The sequence below is a fragment of the Orcinus orca genome, chromosome 1, assembly GCF_937001465.1.
Source record: "Orcinus orca chromosome 1, mOrcOrc1.1, whole genome shotgun sequence".
NCBI classification, from domain to species: domain Eukaryota; kingdom Metazoa; phylum Chordata; class Mammalia; order Artiodactyla; family Delphinidae; genus Orcinus; species Orcinus orca.
Genome location: NC_064559.1, coordinates 158,393,512 through 158,407,768, shown reverse-complemented (window position 1 = coordinate 158,407,768; position 14,257 = coordinate 158,393,512). Strand labels below are relative to the sequence as shown.

The following is a 14,257-nucleotide window of genomic DNA, read 5'->3' as shown; positions in this document are numbered from 1 at the left end:
TTTTTCTTATTTGCTGAGATTTAAAAATTGAGGATTGATTGGCCATTTTGGCTTCATAACTTATAAGTTGTGTGACATTGTACTTCACTTTCCTCTTTTCTAATGCCCTGATACCGCACATGTGAATATTTTTTTGTTATACTCAATAAAAATGATTGATGCCAGTGGATTTTTTTCCCCTAAATACAAGCAATTCAAGGCTTTGAAAAAGTTCCTCTAGATGTTTGTCTTACTTATACTACTATTGAAAAAAAGAAAAACTTCAAGATTACTATCCTCAGGCTTGACTCATAGCGTCCAAAAATAGATTGATCTGAAGAAATGCTTTCAAATGATTTTATATGTTGCCCATGGGGTTGTTCTGATCTTTTCTAATTATATATTTACTCAGAGGCCAAATATGTGAGGCAGATACATAAATGTGGCTATTTGTTTTATGAGGACTACAAAATATATCTGCTACACAATAACAGGAATAATACTATTCAAGGGCTTACTGCAATATCATATTTAATCTTTATATAGGCCCAACGACAGACAAACATTTCCCTGATGGAATGTTATATAAAAGTCTTTATTGTTGGCTTCCAACAGACAAGAATAGTTATAGGCAAGAAACAAATAAAATGACAGCAGTTAATGTTTTGATTAAACTCTTCTTCAAAACTGACTACAAAGTTAAATTCAAGATAAAGCATTGTCTAAAACAATAGCTTTCCCACTTTGTTTTGCTTAAAATTACTTTCTTACGAGATTACATGTTTAAAAATGTTAGTACATAGCAAGCCTATAATAAAATTTGAATGAGTTTCTATTTACCTCTTTCCTATAGGCCTCTGTTTATCTTTAATATGTCATATTTACAAAGGATTTTTAGTTTTAGTTTCACAATTATTTTCTTTAAGAAGAGTTTTGTGCCCATGAAAGACTTTTCATTTGCCAACCACTGTGGCAGTTCAAGTTTATATGTAGAGATAAGGGAGGTTCAAGGGATAACATATATTAGGAAACAGCAAGAACTGCTTTTCATTCCTGGATATCAGTCAACATCTGGCCAATCTAAAAGATTATGATTTCCAAAAGATGGGTTTGGTCAATCTTTAGTTTTCAAAATGGCCCTCACTTTTATTGGATTGCTTCTTTTATCAAAATAGGACATGGTCACTTTAGGATGATTATGGTTCCTCTGACTTGTGAGGGTAGAAATAGGGCCGAACCCAGAATTTGGATGAGCAACTTTGTTTTGTATATGAGTCCCCAGGATGACCTAAAATAAACCTGGGATTTGAAAGGAGTTTTAGACACAATACCAGACAGAATTCCCTCGGGTTATTCTGTGCTGAAGGGCAAATGGCTACTTGCTTAGATATTATACACGACTAGGAAATGCTTAGGTTTAATATATTTGACAGAGACAATCCCTAGGTTTTATAGGAAGCCATTGGGCTCCGGAAAGCACCTAGAAGGTTCATAGAGGGATGCGATTTTGCTTTTTCTTATAGAACAGGAGAATAAAATGTTTTCCTATACAAATGTCTTGGCACTCATTATAAATATCCTGTGATGGAAAAGAATTTTGTATAAGGTAGGTTTATCTGGGACTCTGCCTTCTTGTGTTATAGTCCATATTACATAAATAGTAGTAAAATTCCAGTGCTTTTGTCCACATAATTGTGTTTTTACAAATATGGTTAATTCATACAAATAGTAAACTCTTTTAAAATATATTTAATTTTTATGTTGTGTCATAGCAATCTGAATTACAAATCATATGTTTATATTTGAATCAAATTAGGCAACTGTAACCCAGAAAAATTCCTCTAAGATTTTTCTCTTTGCTTCCTGTTGAAATATTTGCATAAAAAACATTTTTGAAGATTATTGGGAAAATTTAGAAATTATATAACTTCTAACCTGTTACAGTTTTAGGCATCTGTTTTTAAAATATATAAAGTACTACGTCTAATATTATTAGCCTTACCATTAACAAAAAGATTTTGAAGCCTATAAAACATTGATAGAACCATAATAGAATTGGTGAATATTGGTATAAAAAGAAACTGTTTCTAATGCTTCCCTTTCATAAAAAGATTAAAAGTCATTAAGACTCATGGTGATTGTTTGTTTGTTTGTTTTTAAAATTCTTTTGGAAAAGATGTTTGGGTGGACTGGTGAACTAGGACCTGGAATTTACTGGTTAATTCCTTCCACAACTGGCTGCAGGCTAAAGAAAGAAATAAAACCAATAACAGAAGAAGCCCAACTTGTACATAGAGATGAAACAGGGGAATTATTTCTCACAAAGGAATTTAGGTAAGTTTTGTTTATTAAAGTTAAGAGCTATAACATCTAGACTGGATATATATCAGTAGCCTGTCTTCCATCCTTTCCTTTGGCTAGCTGCAAATCCCAACCCCACATTCTAATCAATAGCTCAACTCATCCACTAGGCATCTGAAAGTGACCTTCTACTCATAGGTCTGGGATTGCCATTCATTTCTGGGTTCCATACATTTGGCAAGTCAACTTTAGTTGCGTATCTACTGATTTCTCATCCACTAGAAATAGGTCCTGCTAGTTGCACTATTGACTTAGATAGCTATCAAATATGAAATCCAAATAGGGTAGTTCTCCCATACCATACATGTACCCAGTAAGATCTGGCTGCAGGTAGAGAGGAAGAAGAAAGTAGATGGACAAAGGAGAAGAGAAGAAGGGAACTTCTCTTTGAGTTCCTACTACATGTTGACATGCTGGGGTTGCTTTGGAAACATGTTTATGTCATGTAATACTAGACTGAGTAACATATATATTTGGATACATTAATTTTATCATTCACAAATATTGTTTTTTATTTTATTCTTTTGCATTATGGTTTATTATAGGATATTGAATATAGTTCCCTGTGCTATACAATAGGACCTTGTTGTTTATCCATTCTATATATAATAGTTTGCATCTGCTAGTCCCAAACTCGCAATCCAACCCTCCCCCACTCTCCCTCTCCCTTGACAACCATAAGTCTGTTCTCTGTGTCTGTGAATCTGTTTCTGTTTCATAGATAAGATCATTACAAATATTGTTTAATGCCTTTATATTACTTCCTTTTGAAAGTTATCCTCATAGAAACCTTTTTCAGTCTAGTTGCCTTAGAGACAAATAATTTGCTATTTTTTGTAATTTTAGGTCAACTTTATCAGATATATTTGAAGTAATTGATTTAGATGGAAATGGTCTTCTCAGCCTTGAAGAATATAATTTTTTTGAACTGAGAACAAGTGGTGAGAAATGTGATGAAGATGCTTGGGCTGTCTGCAGAGGTAAGCACTTTTCTTTTTCTTAATGGTTATGTAAAACATATATATATATACATACACACACCCTTTCATCCTTAAGAAGTGAAATGTCAAATTTCTCCATGGAATATTGTAGCAATTGGGACAGTTTAAAAGTAGTAGTATTGTTTGTAGACCATAAAAAATTAAACATTTATTTTCCTTAAATTGGTAGTTGGTGTAGTACTCAAGTTAAAAGAAAATGTGAATTAATTAATCATAATTTCTATGTTCTTTGGAGCTTAGAATGTAAAAAACTTTGTTTTACCTCTGATAGCAAAGGGACTGAAGTGGTTGAGAGACCCAAACTGTGCCCAGGAGAGGGCAGCAAAGAGCTAATAGGCTAGAGTTTTACTAAAAATTAAGAGGTTTCCAGGAAGTCGTTTATATATGTTAAGAATTCTTTTGTTTTTTGTATTTGAGTTGAATTAAGAAAGTCCATCGATGGACGTATAAAAGCCAAAAATGCTAAGATAGGCAAAGAAAAATACTGAGAGCGAGGCGAAGTCACTTGTCACTTGCGAGGAGTCTGGGAAGAGGGTAGAGCTTGTATATTTAAGCCAAGGACTAAAAGGTCAAAGGGGAAAGCCAGAAAGCCACAGCCAACTATAGATCACAGAACAAGAAGTTGAGGAGGCTAGAATGCAGTCAGGAGAGAGATTAACTCCCATGTTGCTGTCACTGGGGTAGTAATGTGTCCTAATCCTCTGGTTCTTGAAATGGTCTAAGCTTGGCAGTCAGTGAGCCAGAGAGGAGTCTGATAAGTCTGTTTATCTAAACAGCAAGTAAGGTAGAAATATTATTAATTTAAAGGTTTTTAAAAATACATCTCTTTTTAACTGACAGTTTATATACTGTAATCAGTAACAAGAAATGTATATTGATTTATAATAGTAAACTTCAATTAACAAGATTGATAACACACATAATAGAGTATTATTTTTAGGAGGATGTAATCATCCTGTAACTTTAATTATATAATATTTTGATTCTCTTTGTTCCCTTGTCATATATCAGTTGAATATATTTGTATGAGTATTTTCTGAGTTCTCTATTCCACTGATCTGTTTGTCTCATCTGTCACCAGTACCACACTGTCTTGATTACTGTAGCTTTAATGTAAGTCTTGAAGTTGGGTATTAATAAACTTTAAAAACTTAATGGAGAATTGATCATTTTAAGTTTTAAAAGTAGACTATTGATAGTCTCTATAGCACAGTATCTAGGTACATTTTTCTTGAAAGTAATCATTTCTTTGTATTATATATCAAATATTAATTTTTTTATCTTGATTTTCTACTTAGTAGCTCCAGCTTCCATTTTAGTGGCTACCATGTCTTTCTATGATCTAATTTAATCTACATTTACTTTTTTTCCTTACAAAAGTTATGAGTCACTTTCCAAACTCTAAACATTTTAAACTATTAATCAGTCAACCAGTTTTAAGCAGTTATGTCTCTGCCTCTTTTCTCACAGTAATGTGTACAAAAGAGATATCTCAAATAAGAGTACCCATTTTCCTTGGGTATATTACAGATGGGAGTTGGAAAATAAGATCTTTCTTTGTTGTAGGACAATTAACAGAATGTAATCTAAAATGAGTAGCTGTTTATTGTCTATATTATAGAAACATTCAGGAATTATATATATCTAGATATTTCTTCATGAATTTATGCTTATAAACAATGTTAAAATGGGTACTTAGATTTGTCTGGGACATTCGTGGACTCCAAAGTGTTCCCCATTATCTAACAGTTTTTTAAGGACCAGTGGACAATTCAGTTAAAATTAAAGCAATTAAGAATATAGCAGTCTCCTTAAACCTGGCACCATCCACATTTCCCTTTTGAAACACCAGTAGTTTGGGGGGTATTACATCAAATTCATTTGGGTTTAAGTAGCAAATATATAAGAAGCATTTTAATTTTTGAAATACAGCACTGGCTTTGGCAGCACATATACTAATTTTTGAAATATATGTCAGTATATACTTTAGATAAGCAGGCAGGTTGGAATTTACCCAGAAAAATTAAAGTTTCCTCTGATTTTGGAATATATTTGCACTATTTTTGACTTCAGATCTTGTTGAAAAACTAAATCATGCACTGTGACAGTGCTTATGCTGAGTTGTGGAAAATTAGAACAGTATCTCTCAAACATGTTTTGAGTTATTCTTATTTCACTTTTGTAGTGCTCACAGATTCCTAAGGCCTCCTTTAAAATAAACATTTGTGAATGCTAATATATAATAGACATTTTAGTAAGTGTATGAATTTTTAAATTATGTAAGAAAGAAACTTCTGGTTGTTTTGACAGAAAATTTCGATACAAAGAAGAATGAACTAACAAGACAGGGCTTTATGGATCTGAATCTAATGGAAGCCAATGATGGAGAAGGAGATCCTCGTGACCTTTGGGTAACTCTACACTCAATGGGCTACAATAAAGCTCTGGAACTGACAGAGGTAAAACAATCTTGAAGTTTTTCAGTGGGGTTAATGTACATAATATTTTACCCCATGAGCATTTTCCTGACACAGGACTTTTGAATTGGGCTCTAAAATCCTTGAACTTCAATACATGAATGAATCCTGGGTACAACAGTATGTTTCTGCTAGCTTATACAAGTTCTTACCTGAAATTTAGTTACTGCCAACATTTAAGTAATTCAGGAACAACAGGAGTTTGAGCATATGATATGCAGGAAAAAGGCTGGTAATATAAAAAATTATATTTCTTAATTGGCGATGGCTATTTGAGTTGCTAAAATTTCATTTCTGTTCAGAGACTCTTTGTCCTAATAGAATAAAGGCTCTCATATAATAAGGAGAATATGTCTGGATGAGAACTGGAATTCTGATCTTTTTACAGAGGTACTCCTTGGGTTAATATTTGTAAAACACTTGGAGCAGCACTTGGCTCATAGAAAGCACTGTGTATGTATTAGCTATCATTATTATTATTTATTAACATGATAAGGTATAAAAGTTGAATAAGACTCACAATAAACCAGAGGAATAATAAAAATTAGGCCTATTTCTTAAATTTTATCTTTTTGTGTCCTTTAATAAAGTTTAGAATAAAGGATTTAATAGTTTTAGACCACACAATTAGATAACAATACATTTGTTTATAAATTAAAAATAGTAGCTGTCCTTTCTATAAATAAAACAACCTCAGAGGGTAACACTACCACCAACAAATTTTAATTTTTGGGTGTATTGAGTCTTTGGTTTAGTTCCTAGTTTTGACATCATTTAACATTCCTCATAAATTTGTTTTCTGAGAAGTTCTCTATAATTTTTTTTGCCATTTCTATTAATAAGAGGTGAATAGTTCCAGTAACTTTTTACATCCTACTTTAACCTAACATTTAGTGAATCTCACATTTTTAAGCATGGTGCAAAATCAGCATCTAATCTGTGAATAATATTGTGTCTGCTACACATGCTTTCACTTAACAAAGGAATTAGTTAAGAGCAAATTAAGACATTTTATAACATTTGCTGATGTCGTTGACTTCTGAAGTCATAGGCAAGAAGGATTTCTGAGACAAAGATCTTTTTATTTAAATTTTATTTTTTTATTGAATAGGTAATATATTCATATCACTGAACGTTCCAAAGGTTAAAAAAAAAATTTATACAGTGAAAATGTCAAAGGATGATGAGACCACCACTCAGTAGCTGGAATAAAAAGACAAAAATGAATTGATTGCTTACTACAAGGGAGAGCTATCTGGTCAGGTGTAGTTTCTCTATGCAAAGCAGAATGTTCATCTTATTTATAAAGTGTTTTGGGGAAGCATGGTTACTCAGGTGAGACTGTTGACTGGTTGGCACTCAGTGGTATATTTATTTACATGAGTCTGTCTGTGATTGCTTGACTTTCGAAAGTGAGGAGCCAACACTGGCTGACTTACAAAAGTGTGTTTATTGAAGTGAGTTGTTGCAGATCAACGGAACAGTTTTAAAACAAGTTTCTGGGGAGAGAGATCAAGATGGCAGAATAGAAGGATGTGGATCTCACCTCCTCCCACAAATACATCAAAAATACATTTACATGTGGGCAATTCTCACAGAATACCTACTGGACACTGGCAGATCTCATATAACCAAGAAAGTTCACCACGTAACTGGGTAGGATGAAAGAAAAAATAAAAAGGAATCAGGATGGGACCTGTACCCCTGGGAGGGAGCTGTGAGAGAGAAAAGGTTCCCTCACCCTGGGAACCCCCTTCACCAGCTGGGAGATCAGCCGGGACAGAAAGGGAGATTCAGAGGCTCAGAGGAGAGTGCAGCAATAGGCTTGCAGTAGGCAGAGCAGAAAGAGAACAGCACAGATGGTCCTGGCCACCTTGCTGAACACTCCAGTCTGAGATGCGCATCTGTTGGTGTGCACAGTGACTGGGTGCTGAAACTTGGGCTTCAGTGGACAGACCTGGGGAGGGGACTGGGGTTGGCTGCATGGAGACAACCCAAAGGGGCTGGAGTGTGGCCTGGGCCGCAAATGGGGGTGTGCACGGGATGAAGCCTAGGTCCGCCATAGAAGCCCTGTTGTTAATGCATGCAAAGGGAGGGGCAGGGCCCTACACTAGCAGCCTCATTCTCCAGTGACCTCACAGCAGGCGCAGCTCCACCTCCATGAGCTCTGGGAACACCAAGCTGCAGTTGCCCACATGCAGAGGCAGAGCTGAAATCTGAGCCAATCTCCAGGGGCTGCTCGACTTCAGAAGCCGGGCTGAAATCTGAGCCTTGTCCAGAGGCTTTGCAACTTTGGTGGATGTATGCTGCCAGCACCTTTGTAAGCTCAGCACCTGTGGGACATCTGTGAGGATTACTGGTGCTCCCATGGCTGGGGCAGGTCTGGAGTTAGCAGCTGTGGGCTTTGCAGGCACGCACATGCGAAGGCAGGGCCAGGGTCTGCACTGATTCCCTAGTCCCCACAGTGGGTTCAGAGGCACGACTATATGTGACTACTGTGGGTCCTGGTGCCTATGAACACAGTACCTGAGGGACATCCGGGTTGATTGCCTGCAATCCCATGGCTGAGGTGGGGCAGAGGGCAGTGCCAACAACAGTGTACTTTGTGAGCACACAACAACTGACACGCGACACCAGAGTACACTACCTTGTGGACAGCTCCCACAGAGGAATACTCAGTGGCTCTCCCAGCAGAGGTACTTCAACCCCACCTACCCCACACCACAGCTCAGAAATGGATCTGGGGACTTCTACGTCAACAACTGAAGAGCGGACCTTGACCCTGACAGGGCTATGACAGCCACAGAGCAAAGAGGAGGCCCTGCTCAACATCCAGTGAAGGCTTTGGTCACCACAAGTCCAATCACACCCCCATCAAGGGGATAACAGCCAGCACACACTGAGGAAAAATGTGGCAGGCATCCATACTAAAAACATCCCTCGCACCAAAACTATTAGACTCATGTAGGCTACACAGGAATACTCCCACATAAAAACAGCCCTTCATGACCACAGTAGATACCTGTTTCTCCTAAATTCAGAGTCAGAGAAATATAAGTAGAATGAAGAATCAGAGGAACAACTCCCAATGAAAAGAACAAGAGAAAGTCCCTGAAAGGACAAACAATGAAACGGACCTCTCCAGTCTACTAGATCCCAAGTTCAAAGAGGAGGTAATAACAGCACCGAAGGGGGAGTTCCCTGGTGGTCTAGCGGTTAGGATTCAGCACTTTCACTTCCACGGCCTGGGTTCAATCCCTGGTTGGGGAACTGAGATCCTGTAAGCCTCATGGTGCAGCCAAAATAAACAAAACAAAGCAACAACAAACACTGAAGGAATTAAGAAAGCCTATTGATAGAAATGCAGATCACTGTGACAAGGAACTAGAAACTATAAAAGAGGAGCCAATTAAAATTAGAAAACTCACTTGCTGAGATGAAAGCCAAGGTAAAGGCAGTAAATAGCAAACTAAGTAATGCAGAAGAGCGAATAAGTTATCTGGAAGACAGAATAATGGAAATCACCCAACCCGAACAGCAGACAGAAAGCTAAACAGCAAAAAAAAAAAAAAAAAAAAAGAAAGAAAGAAAGAAAGAAAGCAATATATGAGACCTATAGGATAATATAAAGCAAGCCAATCTATGCATAATAGGGATCCCAGGAGAAAAAGAAAGAGAAAAAGAGATTGAAAATGTATTTGAGGAAATTTTGGCTGAAAACTTCCCAAACCTAAAGAAAGAAACATATCCAGGTACAGGAAGCACAGAGGGTCCCAAACAGGATGAGCCCAAACAGAACTATATCAAGACATATTATATAATTAAAATGGCAAACCTCAAAGATAAAGAGTGGATTCTAAAAACAGCAAGATAAAAACAAAGAGTTAGTTACAAGGGAGGCCCCATAAGGCTGATTTCTCTACAGAAACATTGCAGGCCAGAAGGGAGTGGCAAGACATATTCCAAGTCCTGAAAGGGAAAAACCTGCAACCTAGGATACTCTACCCAGAAAAATTATCATTTAGAATAGAAGGAGAGATAATGAATTTTTCAGATAAGCAAAAACTAAAAGAATACAGCAATACTAAACCTATCCTAAAAGAAATATTGAATGGTCTTCTCTAAATAGAAAAGAAACAATCTATAGGAAAGAGAAAATCACAGTCAAATCAGGCATTACACAGAAAAACAGTTTCTTTGTGAAAGCAGTGATAACTACAATGAACAGCAAAAGCATAAACATGAATATGAAAAAGAGGACATCAAAATAAAATGTGGCAGAGAGGAGTAAGAAAATTTAGGGTTTTTTTTTAAGAATGTGTTGGAGCCTATATGACTACCAGTCTAAAGTAAGTAGATATACTAATGGGTTAACATACTTGAAAAACAGGGTAACCACAAATCAAAAAACATAATAGATTCACAAAAAACAAAAACAAAAGAACTCAAGCATAACACAAAAGAAAACCATCAAACCACCAAAGGAAAAGCAAAAAGAGAAAGAAAGGAACAAAGAAGAAATTGAAAATCTACTGGAAAACAAGGTTTACGATGGCAGTAAATGCATATCTATAAATAATTACCTTAAATGTCAATGGACTAAATGCACCAGTCAAAAGACATAGAGTGGCAGGTTGGATAATAAAACAAGAGCCTACAATATGCTGCCTACAAGAGACCCACTTTAGGGTGAAGTACGCACACAGATTGAAAGTGAGGGGATGGAAAAAGATATTTCATGCAAACTGAAATGACAAGAAAGCAGGGGTAGATAGCAATATTCAGACGAAATAGACTGTAAAATAAAGGCCATAAAGAAAGATAAAGAAGGACACTATATAATGATAAAAGGATCAATACAAGAAGAGGACATAACAGCCATTAACATATATGCACCCAATATAGGAGCACCTAAATACATAAAACAAATACTAACAGACATAAAGGGAGAAATTGATGGGAATACAATAATTGTAGAAGACTTTAACACCCCACTGATATCAATGAACAGATCATCCAGACAGAAAATCAATAAGGCAACAGAGATCCTAAATGATATAATAGACCAGTTAGACTTAATTGCTATTTTCAGGACATTACATCCAAAAACCAGAATACACATTCTTTTCAAGTGCATATGGAACATTCTTTAGGATAGACCGTATACTAGGACACAAGCCTCAGCAAATTTAAGAGGACAGAAATTATTTCAAGCATCTATTCTGACCACAATGGCATGAAACTAGAAATCAACCACAGAAAGAGAAATGAGAAAAAAATGATTACATGGAGACTAAACAACATGCTACTGAAAAACCAATGGGTCAACAATGAATTAAATAAACAACTTAACCTATCACCTACCACCTTCTTAGAAAAAGAAGAACAAACAAAAATTAAGGTCAACACAAGGAAGGAAATAATAAAGATCAGAGAGTAAATAAATAAAATAGAGATAAAACACATTAGGAAAAATCAATAAAACGAAGAGCTGGCTTTTTGCAAGGGTAAGCAAAATCAACAAACCTCTGGCCAGGCTAACCAAGAAGAAAAGAGAGAGGACCCAAATAAACAAAATAAGAAATGAAAAAGGAGAAATAACAGCTGATACTGCAGAAATACAAAAAACCATAAGAGTATACTATGAACAATTATTTGCCAACAAATTGGACAACCAAGAAGAAATGGACAAGTTTTTAGAAGCATAAAGCCCGCCAAAACTGAATCAAAAAGAAATAGGTAATTTGAACAGACCAATCACTAGAAGTGAAATAGAATCTATTAAAAAAAAAAAAAAAAAAACTCCCTGCAAACGAAAGTCCAGAATCAATGGCTTCACTGGGGAATTCTACCAAACATACAAAGAAGAACTTATACCAAACCTTCTCAAACTCTTCCAAAAAGTTGAAGAGGAAGGGACACTCCCAAAGTCATTCTATGAAGCCACCATCACCCTGATACCAAAACCAGACACTACCAAGAAAGAAAATTACAGGCCAATATCTTTGATGAATATAGAGGCAAAAATTCTAACAACACATAAAAAAGATCATACACTGTGATCAAATATATTCATCCCAGGGTGACAGGGATGGTTCAACATACGCAAATCAATCAATGTGGTACACCACATCAACAAAAGCAAAGACAAAGCACATGATCATTACAATAGATGCAGAAAAAGCATTTGATAAAATTCAACATCCATTCATGATAAAAAAACTCTTACCAAAATGTGGTTAGAGGGAACATATCTCAACATTGTAAAAGCTATTTATGACAAACCCACAGCCAACATAATATTCAATGATAAAAGCTGAAAGCCTTCCCACTAAAATCTGGAACAAGACAAGGATGCCCACTCTCACCACTTCTCTTCAGCATAGTATTGGAAGTCCTAGCCACAGCAATCAGACAAGAAAATGAAATAAAAGGTATCCAAATTGGAAGGGAAGAGGTAAAATTGTCATTATATGTAGATGACATGATACTATATGTAGAAAATCCTAAAGACTCCACACAAAAACTACTAGAACTGATAACAAATTCAGCAAGGTATCAGGATACAAGATTAACATACAGAAATCTGTTGCATTTCTTTACACTGACAATGAAATATGAGAAAGGAAAGTGAAAAAAAAATCCCTTTTAAAATCACATCAAATAATTAAATACTTAGCAATAAACCTGACCAAGGAGGTAAAAGACTTATATGCTGAGAACTATAAAACATTGGTAAAGGAAACTGAAGATGATTCAAAGAAATGGAAAGATATTCCATGCTCTTGGATTGGAAGAATTAATATTGTTTAAATGGCCATACTTCCCAAAGCAATCTGTAGACTTAATGAGATCCCTTTCATGACATTTTTCACAGAAATAGAACAAATAACCCTAAAATTTATATGGAATCACAAAAGACCCAGAATTGCCAAAACAATCCTGAAGAAAAAACAAAGCTGGAAGCATAATCCTCCCAGACTTCTGACAATACTACAAGGGTACAGTAATCAAAAGAGTATGGTGTTGGCACAGAAACAGACATATGGATCAATGGAACAGAATAGAAAGCCCAGAAATAAACAAACACACCTACAAACTATTAATCTTTGACAAAGGAGACAAGGATATACAATGGAGAAAAGACAGTCTCTTCAGCAAGTGGTGTTGGGAAAGCTGGACAGCTGCATGTAAATCAGTGAAGTTAGAACACTCCCTCACACCATACACAAAAATAAACTCAAAATGGCTTAAAGACTTAAATATAAGACATGACACCATAAAACTCCTAGAGGAAAACATAGGCAGAACAGTCTTTGACATAAATTGAAGCAATATTTTTTTTGATTCGTCTCTAAGAGTAATGGAGACAAAAGCAAAAATTAATAAATGGGACATAATTAAACTTAAAAGCTTTGCACAGCAAAGGAAGCCATAAACAAAGTGAAAAGACAACCTATGGACTGGGATAAAACATTTTCAAATGATGTGACCAACAAGGGATTAATCTCCAAAATATCAAACAGCTCATATAGCTCAATATCAAAAAAAAAAAAAAAAAGCAATGCAATCAAAAAACAGGAGACCTAAATAGACATTTCTCCAAAGAAGACATATAGATGGCCAACACACACATGAAAAGATGCTCCACATCACTAATTATTAGAGAAATGCAAATCAAAACTACAATGAGGTACCACCTCACACTGGTCAGAATGGCCATCATCAGAAAGTCTGCAAATAATAAATGCTGGAGAGCGTGTGGAGAAAAGGGACCCTCCTACACTGTTGGTGGGACTGTAAATTGGTGCATACACTATGGAGAACTGTGGAGGTTCCTTAAAAAACTAAAAATAGAGTTACCATATGATCCAGCAATTGTGCTCCTGGGCACATATCCAGAGAAAACTCTAATTCAGAAAGATACATGCACCCCAGTGTTCATAGCAGTGCTGTTTATAATAGCGAAGACATGGAAGCAAACCTAAAAATCCATCAACAGAGGAATGAATGAAGAAGATGTGGTATATACATACATACACACAATGGAATACACACACACACACACACACACACACACACACACACACACACACACAATGGAATGCTACTCAGCCATAAAAAAGAATGAAATAATGCCATTTGCAGCAACGTGGATGGACCTATAGATTATCATAGTAAGTGGAGTAAGTCAGACAGAGAAAGACAAATATTATATGATATCACTTATATGTGGAGTCTAAAATATGATGCAAATGAACTTATTTACAAAACAGAAACAGATTCACAGACATAGAACAAAAACTTATGGTTACCAAAGGGGAAAGGGGGGTAGGGATAAATTATTAGGAGTTTGGGATGAGCAAACTACTATATATATAAAATAGATAAACCACTGCATATAAAATAGATAAACAGCAAGGTCCCACTGTATAGAAC

The 14,257-nt window shown here is 35.8% G+C and overlaps 1 protein-coding gene across 6 annotated transcripts in view; it reads left to right on the top strand.

Moving 5' to 3' along the window:
• EFCAB7 (EF-hand calcium binding domain 7) overlaps positions 1-14,257 on the top strand; it is a 50,668-nt gene that overhangs the window by 27,004 nt on the left and 9,407 nt on the right. For 5 of the 6 annotated variants that reach the window (XM_033408998.2, XM_033408997.2, XM_033408999.2 and 2 more), the window contains exons 9-11: positions 2,156-2,313; positions 3,187-3,320; positions 5,652-5,800. In XM_033408998.2, coding sequence (XP_033264889.2) covers positions 2,156-2,313; positions 3,187-3,320; positions 5,652-5,800 — 441 coding nt within the window. The remainder of the gene's footprint in view (positions 1-2,155; positions 2,314-3,186; positions 3,321-5,651; positions 5,801-14,257) is intronic. The other variant, XM_033409003.2, reaches the window with a different exon arrangement.